Source organism: Spea bombifrons, chromosome 2 (assembly GCF_027358695.1).
Source record: "Spea bombifrons isolate aSpeBom1 chromosome 2, aSpeBom1.2.pri, whole genome shotgun sequence".
Classification (NCBI taxonomy): domain Eukaryota; kingdom Metazoa; phylum Chordata; class Amphibia; order Anura; family Pelobatidae; genus Spea; species Spea bombifrons.
The window spans coordinates 74,825,018-74,840,357 of NC_071088.1; the positions used below are offsets into that span (position 1 = coordinate 74,825,018).

Genomic DNA, 15,340 nt, shown 5'->3' on the forward strand with positions numbered 1-15,340 from the left:
TGTTTTTTAACATCCAGTTCATTAAATTCTTTTAAATAAACGAAAAATTTGCATATTGTTTTTTTTTATCCGATTAATCGATTAATCGAAAAAATAATCGGCCGATTAATCGATTATTAAAATAATCGTTAGTTGCAGCCCTACACATTATATATCACTCATACTAATTTTCGTACTTATTACACTGTTGTATTTTACTTTTTTCTTCACATGTCTATGCGCCCCAACCTTTGACCAGTAGACTTAAACCTGCCCCATGTCCAGTCCATTGCCCCGCTCTTGCTCCACCCATCACCCCCAAGCCTAGGGTCAGTGGCCCATGGATGCAGTTTTTCTTATGTACCTGCCCATAACATACCCACTCTTACTTGAACACTATATACAAACTACATATATATAACCCCGGAAACAGTAAGCATTGCAAATGGAGACTTGCCATACACAGTGAAGTGTGCATATTATGCAGAGATATCTACATCAGTGACTGTAGTATGGAGTAGTGATAACCAACATATTCAGCCTGTGCTCGCCATACATATATAAAGTAAAACTTTACATTTATGTGGTGTACTCCTTGCAAATGCCGAGGGAAAACCTGCAGAATGCCTCCATATGTCTCCAGAGCTAAGCATGGCACGGAATCTCGTTGGCCATATGTACCTTAAGAAATAGAATAATGGCTTAAAGCTTTAAAGTTTGCTTTGTAAAAGCGTTTGGGGGGGGGGTGTTCACATTTCCCTGCATGTGATATCTGGAAAGAGTGTGAGAATAGGTTAACTGCTGCATGCGATTGTGTAATATTTAAAAATTATGTAGTTATGTGTCGTACGCTGGGTATCTCCAAGTCGGAAGACATAGTGGGAAACAAATGGAAAGAACGAAAAGATATTGAATGTATTTACTAATTTTACAGTTTTTGTTGTATCACGTTGAGGCTATGACCACAAACATCAATGACCCAAAGAATGCAGTCAAAAAGTAACCAGCTTGCCGAAATAAAATAATTCCATATACAAATAAAAGATATTTATTGTATTACAAAAACTTATTTTGGCAATATTTCATACTTTCCATTTCATTCAAATTGAATAAGTTGAGGACAAAACTCTGTAAATTAAACTCCACAAGTGTTTGCTACAAGGGAAAACAAATTATTCTCACATTTGGGGGAGGAAAAAGAAACAAAAAAATCAAAAACAAAGAAAGTCAAGTAAGAATCCTGTGACGTTGCTTAAGTACATGGATGTGTCTGGCAAGCCAGGATGGTGACATAGGATGAGTTTCAGTATGGTCGGTTGCGCTGATCTCCTCTATCTCTATAATCATTCCTGAAAAAGAATGAAATAATTTTCTCAGCAGCCAATTTTAAAAAGTAGTATGCTTGTTCACCTATAATCCTGTAAAATATCCAGTATAAAAGGCATGCTTGATTTAAAAGCTTTTCAGGAAAACCGCATAGGCATATAGGCTACATTAATGTGTGTATAATTGACATTCTAAGTGTCCAAAAATGGAAAATACTTGCTATATGCAATATTTTAAAGTAAATCTGTTCATGATTATTGTTTTTGCAGTAGCAGTGGTTTCAAGAAAAAGAAAAAAAGAAAAAAGAGCCCTCGGCTTTATGGCATAAATACAAATGTTTGATGTGTGCGATTGCTTAACACCAAGTTTTATGAGGTACAGTAGATTAAGACTCATTGGAAGAAAACCTTTGTAAATAGTATTTTTTTTATATATATTTTGTAGATTGAATTTGGACCAAAGAGTCATCAAAATATAAAGCTATATGACATAGTTCAAGAATACTAAGAATGTATAGGTGTAACTCAGGGTTATCCTTACCGGCCTCCCATCTTCCCGCCATATCCACCTCTGTCGCCTCCCCTTCCACGGCCTCTGTATCCGCCTCTGTCCCCTCCATACCCACCTCTTCCACCACGATCTGCAAAACATAAATGAAAAGATGCAATGGTACAATCGTAATGCATACTACTTCAATGATTACCTTTCCTTAAGTCCCCATCCACATATACATAGTTTGAGGCGTAAGCTTTTAAGATTTAGTTTCAAAGGCAGTGTTCAAAGAATAAATCCCTTGAAAAGCACACTGGCCAAAAGTATCACAATAGTTTACTAACCACCACTTTGTCGAGAGTCCTCTGGTCTTGGTTCGCTGCACTGGTTGCATGAATCTCTTCTCGCAAAGTTGACGTTGCCGCAAGAGCTAAAATAATTTAAAAAAAAAATTTTATGAATCAGAACTCTGCAAACTAAAAGAAAAAAAAGTTACAAAATGAGCCGGTATACTTACGGATTAGGACAGAGCCAGTCTCCATTCTGTGGCCCACTGCTACCACCTCTATAAGAACCTCGACCACCACCGTAGCCACCACCTCTATGACCTGAGCACGAAAAAGAATTGCATTTATACAGAGACACCACAGTTACTACACCAATGCAAGCAGATGGGAATGCTGATCTCATCCACTATGTGTTTGTGTCAGACAATACAGTTCAATACAAGCTTTAAAAGGAATGAGATACGTTATTAAACTGCCCGTTACTTCTACTAGATTCTATCAAACCACCAAAGCAGCATAGAAAAAGATTAAATTGGCAAATTCAATTAGATGCTGGCCAGGATAATATGAACGGAGAACTATACAGATATTGTTCTTGTTTGGCTACATGTCTCAGCATATCCATTCCATGCGTAATAATACTTGGCACAAACGTCAAATACTAGGTTTCCTTTACACCACTAAAGAAATAAAAACAAACCCCCACCGTAGTTTGTTTATAATACCTATCAAAATGTAGTGTTATCTTCCATTTGAAAAGCAAGTTTCACAAACATTCTATAGCGGTTACAAACATTACACTATAATCTCTGTCAGTCTAGCAAACAAGCATGTCAAGTTCTCATCATACAGCCCTGTGGTAAAAGATAGAAAGTCTCAGTCTTTGGAATCTATGGGGAAAATGACTTCAGAATTGCCATAAAGAATAAGCTTAGTGTGGTATTTGATCTGGGAAAGTCACAGAGTAGGATATGACTGCCTACAATGGCAACCTAGGTCTGTAGATAAACCATATGAAAGAACATGCTGTGTTCAACAATTCTATTTAAAACTTTTTTTTTTATCACATATTAGAGAAAATCAATTTTTTGTATGATCGTCAGCGATTCATGTGGCACACTTACCGCCACCCCCTCGTCTTCCTCCACTTCCACTGCTTCCACTACTTACACCACCCCTCATGAACTCTGGCCTCCGGGTGGCAAAGGACACTTTGATAACGGTGCCTTGAAATTCTTTTCCTAAGAGAAAAAACAAAAACACACAAGTGATAGAGATGTAGATGAACATAAACATTGTTTATATTCCACCACTGTATGTCTGGCTCACTACAGTGAAGTATACACAACATAATCTAGTGCTAATTTACTTGTGAAAACAAAACATGATCATCTTACCATCAAACCAATTAATAGCGGCTTTGGCCGAAGGAGGATCATCGAAGGACACTGTTGCTTCTCCTTTGGATTTGCCTGTTTCTTTGTCGGTGTAAAGATTTATCATTGGCTTGCCAGTCTTCTTATTGATCTAAAGGGTGATATACTTCCACATTAAGTTCTCGCAGCAACACATGGATGCACTAGTAATAAGGCTGCTAACTGCCAACCTACAAATTAAACTTTTGCTACCACATATTCGCTAAAAAGCCAAAGTTGCTAGCACTAGCAGACAGTTATGCATTTACAAGATTCTCTCTTTAAACGACACACAGTATACAACGGCTGCTTAACTGCTTTTAGGACCTGTTTAAAGAGTGTTGGGATCTAACAAAGTTAGCACGAGACATATCAGCATCTTTGCTAATATTTCCTACTAAAAGCCTCCAAAAATGGAACAATGCAATAATTCACCCAGATCTCACCTTTATTATACCAATCTGCTTGAAGTAGTCAGACACCTGATCAGGCGTTACATCCTCACTTAAACCCTGGACAAATATGGTGTTATTGTCAGAGTTGTCTTCAGTATCTATTTAAAAGAAAGAATTATAGGAAATTAGACAGATGTTGGCTAAGTGTTTTTCAGGGCAAGCTAAATGAATGGGCTTTTTGTGATTAGACAATTGCTACATGGGGAAGAACTACGCTGTAGGCATTGTGCTATATGGAAAGTTTAAATGCAAGTTCTCACCCCCGTGATCTGGCTTGGTTCCATAATCTCTAGAGCCTGTAAAAGGGGAACAAAAAAAGAAAACTAGGATGAGAAAAAAATAAAATTTGATTTTGTGATCTAATAAAAATCTTTACTTCTAAATCAGTGAATACTGAGGATGCGCACATATAATGCAGGTGGAAAAGCTTAGCCACATCACTACAATATACAGCAGATTACCAAGGAGTTAATGGAACCCATTTTCCCGCCAGTTTATCCGAAAGGTTTAGAGTAAAATACGTCATTTTAAAAAACAGTTTCTTATTAGGGGTAGGTGCCGCCAAAACTCCCCACCTCAAAAAAAGTAAAAGTATATAAAGATGACCTAAGATTTTTAACCTCCAATCAGACAGCCACAATGAAACAGAAAACTGTAAATTTATGGATGTGCTCAAGAGTTCACGTTAGTTGCATACAACTGCTGGGAGGTTCACTAACTCCAGACTTTGTCAAGTTGCACCGAATAAGGCAGAGTTTGGTAACCAATGGGATCTAACCCATGAGGATGTGTGATGTGGATGCTGCCATTAGACGCGGCTCCTCCATACTCCGCAAGGACCTCTGTTGATTTTAAACAATCTTTGAGGAAGCGGGGTTCATCCATGAGAACATGACTCGCAGATAATCTCAACTCTGTGCCGTTACCCCCGAGTTCAAATCTAGAAATGATCCTTTCGAATGTATATTTACAGACAGATGTAGTAGAGCGTATTACTGGCCTGAACCAAGAAGCTGAGGAGTCCTGTTCAATGCGACAGGATATTCATGGAAACGGTCTAGGTTCTGGGCACTTACCACCAAAATTTTTGAAGCCACCTCGGTCGCCACCGCTGCGGAGGAAAAAGCGGAGACATGATTTTTTTGCCCTCTTCATCAATTAGGGCTGCTGAGCTCAGAGAAGGTGCTAAGACCAGTTTCATCTCCCTTTTGATAACCCCATTAGGAGAATATAGTCAACGCATCGATCCATTCCATGTCTTACTTAACTTACCCAACCTACAAACAAGAGCTTAGATGCTTTCAAAACGGTTTTGGTCTGTAGTTAAAATCCACCATTAAGCAAAAATGTAAACCGACACAAACCTAAATTATATAGAGTTCTTTGCAGATCTTTAATCAGAATGCATATATTTCTATGCAATAAGTATCCTTTAGAACAGTTACTTTCATTTACAAGTGTGCAACGCAACTGACCTCTCCATCATAGGCTGGTAGTTTTACCTGCTTTTTAAAGCATCATAATACACTTTCTAAAGCTCCAGCAGAAAATAGGAAAAAGCGGTTAACACGATTGTCCTTTTCACAAAAGAAAGATTAAACAGATCACATCTCGAAATACTACCATGCGGTATGTTAAAAACATTAATGCTAGTAGCTTAACTGCTGCTGCCGTCTTTGCAGGTTTAAGGTATTTTGCTCAAAAGTTACCTCATAGAAGCAGCATCTGACAGGGCCAGCATTACCCGATTCATTTCTTACCGTGTAGTTCTCGGCTTTTTATTTACCCTTTACATAGGCTCCCACGACACTCATCAATTCTATTGAGATACCAATGGGGTGGACTAATCAATGTGCATATTTTATGTATAGGCTGTAGTGTATAGAACTATTAAAAGTATTATTTGGGAAGACACAGGAACGCCCAGGATACTTGGGGTAAGACAGCAGAACATAGCATGGGATTGTCAATTGGGAGCCATTATAACTATGGCTGAAATACAACACTAAGCATCCTCAGGCATAAGCACATATCCTCTTAAAGGAAACAATCAATGTCGCACATATCCTATACTGACTAAAGCCACATACAAATCTCTCAATTTGTATGTGACTTTTCAATTTACCGTTATCGATTAATTTCAGATGAAACGTGGCATTTATCACCCTGATTTCTACCCTAGCGGGCTGGGAGGACAAACTTGTAGAAACAGAGAACGTCATACCTTAGAGATCTAGTAGGGTTCACATAGCCCACTTGCAAGATATTTCATGTTTTCTAGAGCTATTTCAGGCAACACTATACTATTTTTTGTGTTTTCTTGAGTTTCTACTATATTTACACAAGCGAACTGTACCACTGCTGCAAAAGGATGCATTTGGGTCCCTGGGTTTCAGTTGATTGAGCGCTGGTTGAACAGGCATTGGCTTTTCTGTGATAGCAATACCTTCTTCCATAGAGGAATGAACAGCCCTGGAGCGCATTCAACAAGACAACACACTGGGGAATATAGCCCGCTTTCACTCTATGGCCGGCCACTACAATTGTCATGTACTAACATGCCACGATTGGACGGTTACAGACAAACCGAATGGTTCTCGGACACCAATAAGGAGCAACTTCTGTAAAGTAGTCCTATCTGAAGTGTTCCATTATATATTTCAGAAAAGTTATGCATTTTATCAGAAACTTTATCATCAGAAAAAAAGGTTGGGTAATCAGTACTCTAGCTCCATATGTCTTTATTAAACCAAATACTTAGTAATTGGAAATAAAGTATAAACTATTGTTTTGACAATAGTTACATACATTTTCAGTAGTTTTAGCTAATTACATTAATAAATGCCTCAATGAGGGATAGGAAAATTTACATTTGACTCTAAAACAAAAACACAAAAAAACAAAACAGTGTTTTCCCTTTAAGGCAATTAGATACTTACCTTAACTCAGGTAGCAGGCACATAGCGCTCTGTCCACACACATACCACCATATCTGGGTTTTTGTCACAAAAGCTAGACGAACACCTACACATTTTTATTAAGTGGCTATAACGGGGTATAGATGTAGAAACCATGCACTATATGAAATGACAATGTGCTTTCTTTTGGGGATTATTACTTTTTAAGGCAGCAGAGAAACAAGAGCAGATTACGCTACACAAAAAAATAAAAAATGTAGAAGTGGCAGTTTCCTGGCATGCAAAAAGTAACTGCATATTTTTAAGAAGCGATTTGAGCAGTTATGTTAATACAGACTTGTTGAAACCTCGGCCAGGTTGACATTTTGCATTAATACCACAGACCAGAAAATGCACATGCTACAACAACATTAATGGCATGTCTTCTATTAAATCCTGATTAAATATGAAGTTAAGCCACAGAATGTTCCTAAACACACACACGCAAACCACCCTAGTTATCTGAAATTATGCATTTTTACATCCAATGACCACAGCAGCATATACATAGAGATAAATGGAGATGATTTACTAAAGCAGGAGTTCGCAGAAGAGCTGGTGTTTCAACTCCCTGAATTCACTAAGCATTATAAAGGGCCATCCCTGGTAAACAGCTGCCAGACAAGTCATGCTTTATCCAGGGCCACCCAAGATATTCTTGCAACAAAAGCTCACTGAGGTTGGCCTTCCATGATGTAAACCAACATCAGGTAAATGACATTGGTTTACTAAACACCCCCCTCCCCATTAGTGAATAAAGGCACAATGTCACATAAAGAGACACAGGTCTTCTTTAAGTCCACCTTGTATATGAAATGCATGTCCTGTGTTTAAATATACTCACACAAGCCATCTACAGATGTAAATATAATAAGGCTTACTTTCCAAAAGCGTGTTCTATTCTTATACAATACAAGCTTCTCAATATTTGAGAAATTACCTGTTAAACAACAAAAGGTGAATGCATGCAGACAGGATTGAGTGCACAGCATGTTGTGTATTTTAATACTACTTAGCGGTCTTATGGTATAAATATTTTGTGTGTGTTTCTGTGCTTTGTCTCTTTCCTAATAAACCTCAAAATGCAAGGCTTGCAAGCGCACACAACGAATTTTGTGCACACAGGTATGCAATGCGTGGACTGGACAACAGTACCAGGCGGCTTAAACTTTGCAGGATTGCAGAGGGCAATAGTTTCAATAAAGTTCTCAACCCAGTGTGCACAGTAATATGAAGGCTAAAAGAAACTCACCTCATGTCCCCAGGATTGCCTCTTCGGTCCATATCATAACCCCCACGCCCTCGACCACCTCCGTAACTCTGGGACCCGCCATAGCCTCTGCTACTATCACCATACCTGCCCGAGTCCTGCTTCTCTTCATCTATAAGAATAAAAACCTCATATTGTGGACAAGAGTCTTGTATGAATATGTAGAGTTATGCATGTTTTTAACATACAACTAAGCTAGCACAAATGTGTGTATATAGTATAAATATATATCAATACATGTAAACATTAGCCTGGTACATATCTCACAGACGTATATAATTTTGATACCATCAGCATGTAGAACAGGAAATTTAACACACGTATATACTGTAATTATTCATGAACCACCTGGGGAAAAATACACGTCATACTTATTTTATGCAAGATAAAATCTCAATATGGTTTTATTTTGGTAATAAAGGCAACAAAGAACCAATAAGTCATACTTTGGAGCTATTCATGTTATACCTTGGGAGGAATGGCTATAGCCTTCTTTCCTTGATTGATAAGAATGCTGCTGTCCATAGCCAGACTGGTCAGAGGAGCCTTGCTGATACGGTTGGCCACTGTTACTGGAGTAAGAATCGCTTGATGGCTTACTGCTGCTGTATCTGGTAAACAAAAAGTATTGTATTCCATGGGAATGGCAACGTCCCTGCAAACTGGAATACACTTTTTAAGATACATCACATGCTTGTATATTCATCAGCGGTCATTAACCTTACCCTCTGGAGGAGTCTGTGCTTTGCTGTCCATAGCCTCCATAAGACTGTTGATTTTCGTAGGTTGAGCTACTCTGTCCTTGAGAAGACTGTCCATAAACTAAAATCAGAGTAGAAGGAAGCGTAATAATCTCGCTTTTTTTGTCTACCGTTCTGACTAGTGTTTTTCCTTATTTGCCTTCTTTTCTCCACCGGAGCCAGAAAGAAGTGAACTGGTTCAGCAAGATGGTGGGCTTTTAACAAAGTAGAGCCCCAGTTCCTTTTGCAATACTGAGCGGCTTTGAACAATGCAACAAGCTCTAAGTATCAACTTTATTTTGATGTATTTGTGTGCTGCCCAGATACATTATAACATAACTTATCAAACAAATTCCCTCGGAATTGGAACTAATTGTGCTCGTTTTTAGTTTTGGGGCGTACAGAGGTAGGGCAGAAAGTCTGATTTCCAAAAGGTAGACATTTTCATAATGGGGATAACATGTAATGTGTTAGTATGCAGAACTTTAATTCCCTTTTACAACCAAGACCACAGATGCAGAATTTACCCACTTATCTGTTCCTTATATTTGAAAACAATGAAGTGTCTCTGTGATAAAAAGTGCAGCACGGTATATTGTGTACGGAGTAAAATGGCCTAGAAAGTATTTTTGTGTCACCCCAGATATTCTGAAAAAAGGGTAAGCTAGAGTATTCACCTGGCTGGCTTTGCCCATAGGCTTCATACGTGTTTCCATAGGCAGTTTCAGCTGTCTGTCCATAACCGGAATAGTCCTAAATATACAATAGAGAGAACGTGTTATGTAACAGGATCCTATCAATTACAATAGGAAACGGCTGTGTAGGCTGGACTGGAGAAATATCTACAATCTAGGAGACAGAACGACCAAAGGGCACCAGTTTCACTGATTTTAGGGGAAAGAAAATAAAAAGATACATACATACATAGAGATAGTACAATTTAAGGATTAACAGATTTACATCTTGGTTTCAAAAAGGGCTAGCAGCGAGAAATTCTATATAACATTTAAAAAACAAAATTAATTAAACTACCTGTCTTCTGGGATTAGTCCAATCATGTCTAAGCACATTAATACATAATTAAGATAACCACATTTATAAGAACTCTTAACACAAATAATGTAAACAATTAATAGAGCATTAGAAATGTACAAAAAAACACCTACTGGTATCGTTTGTCCTATGTTTTGGCCCCCTTCACCTCCATGATATCTAAAAATACAATAAGGCATTAAACAGAATTCCAGTACAGTACGAAAAGAAAACCTTTATAAAAAAAAAAAAAAAAATGAAACGAAAAAAATAGATATAGCAATGAAACCTACACTAAACAATGTTGTCTTTATAATACATATAGTTTGCACAATAAATTACCTAAAAATCAGGTAAAAATGTAAGCATACCTTTGCTGCTGTTGTCCACCGTAGTTTCCATAGCTGCCAGGATCTAAAAGTAAAACAAGTAATTTCATGTTTTCTGAGACATTTAAAGCCAATTGTTTAAACCAGAGGCATTGGATATTTCACTGAAGCAGCAGAATGCTTTTCACCCTCATTTCATTTTTTTAGGCTCACATTAAGCAAAGTACCACCAAAGCATGCATGTTACACTTGACTCAATCATTTAACATCTTTCATTTGAGATCGCGAATCCATATAAAGCACTAAGAAACTTAAAGGTTGTGAGCTTCAAGTACCCGCAGTATATTTACGTCAAGGAATGGAAACGTACGACCTTTTTTTGCAGCGACATTAACGAACGTTAAGAAGACTGAAATTTCATCATAGACAGGGTATATAAGTCAATATCACATATGTTGTATGATTTGTTTCTCTAGGTTTCTTGCTTTTATAAGAAACCATATATGGTGGACTTTTTTTATTTTTATTTTAATACTGCTGGGTTTCCGTAACGTCCATTGAAAAAGGCACTCCAGGCACTGCATTTAAACCTAAATATACCCTTGAAGATACAATTGAAGTTTGGGCTACTGTTCTTAAAAAGGACATTATGGATATGGGGATAAGATACACAATAGCAGCCGCTCTCAAACGTGAACAAAGGAACTCTAACTAATAGCGGCAAAAACAGTCCTTTACAGTAAGAACAATAAAGATGTGGAATTCACTACCCACAGACATTCTGCTACCAAACTCCATAGATGAATTGGTGCATATGATGACTGGACCGTCCCTTTAAAGAACATAAGCAACGCTTACCCCTCTAGAAGGACTGTGCTAACCCTAAACAATGTAACTTTACCTTCCGAGATCAATCGGATGTCACGACGGGCTAATCCTGCAATTATTTTAAGAGAAACTCATCATCGGTTCCAACATATAGAGCAGCCGGTTTAGGGAATGGGTTTAACCCCTTGTGTTCCACCAGCAGTGGTTTGCAGCCCATAAACAGAATGTTAGCCATGTTTCGCTGTTCCAAGCTACATGGCCTACAACGCCTTAAATATATTGGCACACACAACGCATAATCTAAAGCAATGGATAGGAACGTAAAAAAATATACGTTCGTTTTCAGTACATTATATAGTAAATCATTATAAGCCCGAGCCTTTGGTTATTTTATTTTTATTTTTACGTGTCCGTGTTACAGCCGGACACCCGACTCTTGAGAAAAAGGCTTATATCGCTCCAGTGCGTCTTTCCCGTCTGTTTCCCTCTATTTTCCTGCGTCACCCCCCACTACCGAGTAGGCCCCAGCTCTAGCGTGTGAGAGAACCTATAGAACTTAATATTAGGACACCGCCACCCTCGTCCACGATCCTAGTCCCTTGCGGTTACCTGAGGACATGATGGCGACACAACGGTGAAACCGGCGTTAGAAAAATAATATGACCACCACGCGTCGGAAATAAGCGACAGGGTGCACGAGAGAGACGTAATGGACAGCGCGACGGAAGTTGTGTGAGCAGAGGAGGGCAAGGAGGCTGACGCTAGTACGGGCAGGAAGCGGCGCGTGCCGGATTATGTCACTTACAGGAAACTGGAGACGCAGATAGAGAGGAGGGGGGCACATTTAATGATGGAGGAAAACGAAAGTGCGAGCTTACAAGACAACCTAGGTTTCTTCTTTAGGCATGCTCAACGTTCCCAAAGGAGATACCTAAGCTTGCACTTTAATTCAACTCGCCCAATGTATCTGCTTGATTGTACTTGCCGCCCGAATTTCACCGTGTAACACAGTACTCCGCTCTACTTGTATCAACCTACATAATTACCACGCTCGCAATGTACCGAAATAAAAATCCATAACGGCTAGTAGAAATATAGAACGAAGTTGAGGAATTTAAAAAAAAAATCCCAGTATTAGCAATCTAAAATAAGCCAACTTTTTGTAAACTCGCTATTTCTACTGCTTAGTATTGTTTTGATTGAAACTACAGTATCCTGGCACCTGTTTCCATGCCTTTCGGGTGTGATCAAATGAGAACGGTGGAACGCAAATAGAACGCGGAAGTGGGTGTGGAAGGAACTGCAGCTGTATGTTATGGAGGAGAGCAGCGACCAAAAAAGACCCTGGTGGAAGACGGCTTTGTCTTGGTTTCCGCGAATTCAGCTCCCCACTGGCTCAGCTCTTACCACTTTGCTGTGTCTAGCCGTTTCAGGCCCCGCCCTTGTAAGGGTGACCAAGGGCGATGAGGCGGGTGACAGATACGATTTAGAGGCCGGGGTGCTGGAAAGCATCACAGGTACTGAGGGCGGAAGTCTGGGAATTAAGTTCAGAAGGCAGCCTGTTGATGCCCAAAGAGATTCATATAGAACCTTATATGCTATAATAATACATTGTGTTTATGTCTTCTCTATTGCAAGCCCAACCTAAATCCAGATCCATATTTAATAAAGATTATCAGCTCATATAATGCGTTCTAATGCAATGTATACTCATAATTAAGTGTTTTGTGGCAAATTGTAAGTTATAATAACGAATAGCTCTGTTTACATTTTACTTCCTATGTGATCTCTGTTCTGTGCTGAGTTTTCAGATAAGTCATTGCGCTACGATTTGTCTTATAATCTGACTTGTTGTTTCAGTCTACAGGTTGATCACGTACGTTTACTACCACGATGATATGAGAGCCTTGGCATGCAGCTGCCTGAGCATTTGGTTTTTTGGGGGCGGCTTTGAAGAGAATGTTGGGACTGTAAAATTTTGCTTCCTCACGCCTCTGTTTGCAGTATGTATCGGGCTGATTTACCTTGCTGTTGTAGCCACGGGCCTGAGCCTGCCGGTGGGAGATGGGAGAGTCCAGGGCTTCACAGCTGTGGCCTTTTGTATGATGAGTGCCTTCAGCACCCGAACCAGAATCAGACGCCTTCCATTCTTTGGGTTCATGGTACCGGTCAGGGTGTTGCCATTTTTGTTCTTATTCCCTGCCCTGTTCATTCCCCACGCACCTGTGTTCAGCAACATGTGCGGCATCCTGATTGGCGTGCTGTGTATCCTTTCATGCTATATTGATGTTTTAGCCCTACGGTCATGTATTCCTTAGAACAAATACTGCATCACATACCCATCAAATGACCTGGTTATGCAGTTTGCTGCCAAACGTGGCTTTTTCATGAATACATAAGTTGATGGGTATGACGGTAACACGGTTTCAACATCTTATCTGGTATGGTTCAATTAAAATAAAAAGATAAATTGTAGGCTCACCAAGGAACTGTTTACAGCTTGACCCGGTCATATGTTTTATTATCGATGGACTATATAAGTGGTCCCTTCTATAGATCAGTAGGGGTTGTGTGCAGGCCTCCTAATATTAATGTGCCCTGTGTAGGGGTCTGCTAGTTGTATGCTTTATGATATAAAGGGGCATCATACAGGAATAGGGCAGGGATCACTGGGCTGTATATTTTTTTTATCAACATTAAAGAAGTGAATTTGATACCTCCTGGTTAACTGTAATAAAAAGTTCGAGTGTGATGTTTCATATGGGTAGTCTGTACATCTGTACGCAACCTTATCAAAATTATTTGTATATTGTTCATCATTGAATAGTATTCAGTAAGAGTAATCTTCTTAGTATGTTATTGCACAAGTACATGTCATTATATCAAAGTATACATCATGGTGGTCCTTGACTCCATTTCAGATGGTCTTGGAGGCTGCTTTTGTCTAGATCTCCCAGAATCCGTCCTGTCTCGCTTGGAACAGATGCTACCATTCAGACTATTGAAACGCATCCCAGTTTTTAAATACATCCCTGCATCTACAGCTGAACGCAATTCTTCCCAAACCAGGAAGTAAGTGTTTCTGTATTTTCAATACTCTCCAACAATCTATTCTGCCATAAATAAAAATAATCAGATTTATGGCATAATATTAACTCACATCCTCATGACCCCATCGTCCATACTTGTTACACATACTGTTCATGTTGAAGTCTTTGTAACAGTGGCAGTTAATTGTAGGTTTGGTGCATTATTGCTGAGTATTATGCTATCAGAGAGCTGAAACTAAGGTGGGCACATCAGCCATTTTTTTCCAGGGGACACATACATTTCGCATAAGTAAAGACATACAAACTTTGTCATAAGTAGAACCTATTTATTGTGGTTGCAGCCAAATCTCTTTATCTTCCACCACTTGTGAACAGCATGAATGCGTTTCTTCACTTAGCAAAACAAATATAAATGCTATATCTGTACTTTTTATCACCAAAAGAAAAAAAAGTGGTTATTTGGTAACATTATTATTGTAACAATCACAAACTTGCAGAGAAGCCTAACTGATCAGGCGTTCACGTGACTTTTAAAGGGATAAAAAATGTTTATTTAGTAAAACAGGTACACTTTAGTAAGTAACTTCTGTACACGATATATTTAAAACTGTCCTTTGCAAGTAGCTTGACACCTGTACAGTACAGTTCCAAACAAATATTTGGTAGTAGAAGTTGAGCTGTTTGACGGTGATGGTGCTACATTTAATAACCTATGGTATTTTATATGATGGATTGATAGTGTTTTTTTTTCTTCTTCTAGGATAAATCCACCCCCGGGATCATACCCTGTGCAGCAGTATTACACTCCTCCCCATGACCTCCCTAATAGCTACTCTCCATACCACCACATGAAGCCAGCTGGAAATGGCCAGCCTTATGGCCATCCTGCTGGATCTTCAGCGTATCCAATAGGGATGGCTCCTGGGGCGTTTCATCAAACTACCCATGTCTGCTCAGGAGGACATAGTCATACACATGCACCTACACCTTCACCGTCAGAACTAACACATGTTCAGACGCAATGATATGAACATTATCATGACTTCCCTGGTTGAGTCATCTAATCTGGTGGTAGACTGTAGACTGAGGAGATCTAGTAACAGCTTAAAAATCAGACAGATATTACGCAAGAGCCTTATCTTAAAGCAGACATGTGGGGTTTCTTTCTCGTCAGTGACTG

General features: G+C 39.1%; 2 protein-coding genes across 3 annotated transcripts; one reads left to right on the forward strand and one right to left on the reverse strand.

Moving 5' to 3' along the window:
• Positions 1-1,011: 1,011 nt before the first annotated feature.
• On the reverse strand, positions 1,012-11,833 carry TAF15 (TATA-box binding protein associated factor 15). Of its 2 annotated transcripts, none has more exons than XM_053454830.1 (16): positions 11,720-11,833; positions 10,325-10,367; positions 10,088-10,133; positions 9,599-9,674; positions 8,907-9,003; positions 8,650-8,792; positions 8,164-8,293; positions 5,031-5,065; positions 4,215-4,250; positions 3,946-4,052; positions 3,482-3,611; positions 3,209-3,325; positions 2,315-2,405; positions 2,145-2,227; positions 1,846-1,945; positions 1,012-1,328 (listed from the first exon to the last, which is right to left on the reverse strand). In XM_053454830.1, exons 1-16 carry the CDS (start codon positions 11,727-11,729, stop codon positions 1,283-1,285), a joined length of 1,290 nt encoding a protein of 429 aa, XP_053310805.1. In that variant the 5' UTR covers positions 11,730-11,833; the 3' UTR covers positions 1,012-1,282. The 2 variants fall into 2 exon arrangements, with proteins under 2 accessions (XP_053310805.1, XP_053310804.1); XM_053454829.1 differs by having other exon boundaries at positions 2,142-2,227.
• Positions 11,834-12,314: 481 nt separating this feature from the next.
• On the forward strand, positions 12,315-15,223 carry RHBDD2 (rhomboid domain containing 2). The gene is made up of 4 exons (XM_053454831.1): positions 12,315-12,627; positions 12,971-13,375; positions 14,032-14,182; positions 14,921-15,223. The coding sequence occupies exons 1-4, from the start codon at positions 12,426-12,428 to the stop codon at positions 15,183-15,185; spliced, it is 1,023 nt and encodes a 340-aa protein (XP_053310806.1). The 5' UTR covers positions 12,315-12,425; the 3' UTR covers positions 15,186-15,223.
• Positions 15,224-15,340: the final 117 nt, after the last annotated feature.

Bases quoted from the DNA above. Each gene is read 5' to 3' on its own strand.
- TAF15 (XM_053454829.1), bottom strand. The intron at 4,251-5,030 runs GTAAGTGCCCAG...CCCCTTTTACAG, and splicing joins TGGCTTCAAAAATTTTGGTG to GCTCTAGAGATTATGGAACC. The intron at 2,228-2,314 runs GTAAGTATACCG...AAATTATTTTAG, and splicing joins GACTGGCTCTGTCCTAATCC to CTCTTGCGGCAACGTCAACT.
- RHBDD2 (XM_053454831.1), top strand. From the start codon at position 12,426: ATGGAGGAGAGCAGCGACCAAAAAAGACCCTGGTGGAAGACGGCTTTG. The intron at 12,628-12,970 runs GTACTGAGGGCG...TTGTTGTTTCAG, and splicing joins GGTGCTGGAAAGCATCACAG to TCTACAGGTTGATCACGTAC. The intron at 14,183-14,920 runs GTAAGTGTTTCT...TTCTTCTTCTAG, and splicing joins AATTCTTCCCAAACCAGGAA to GATAAATCCACCCCCGGGAT.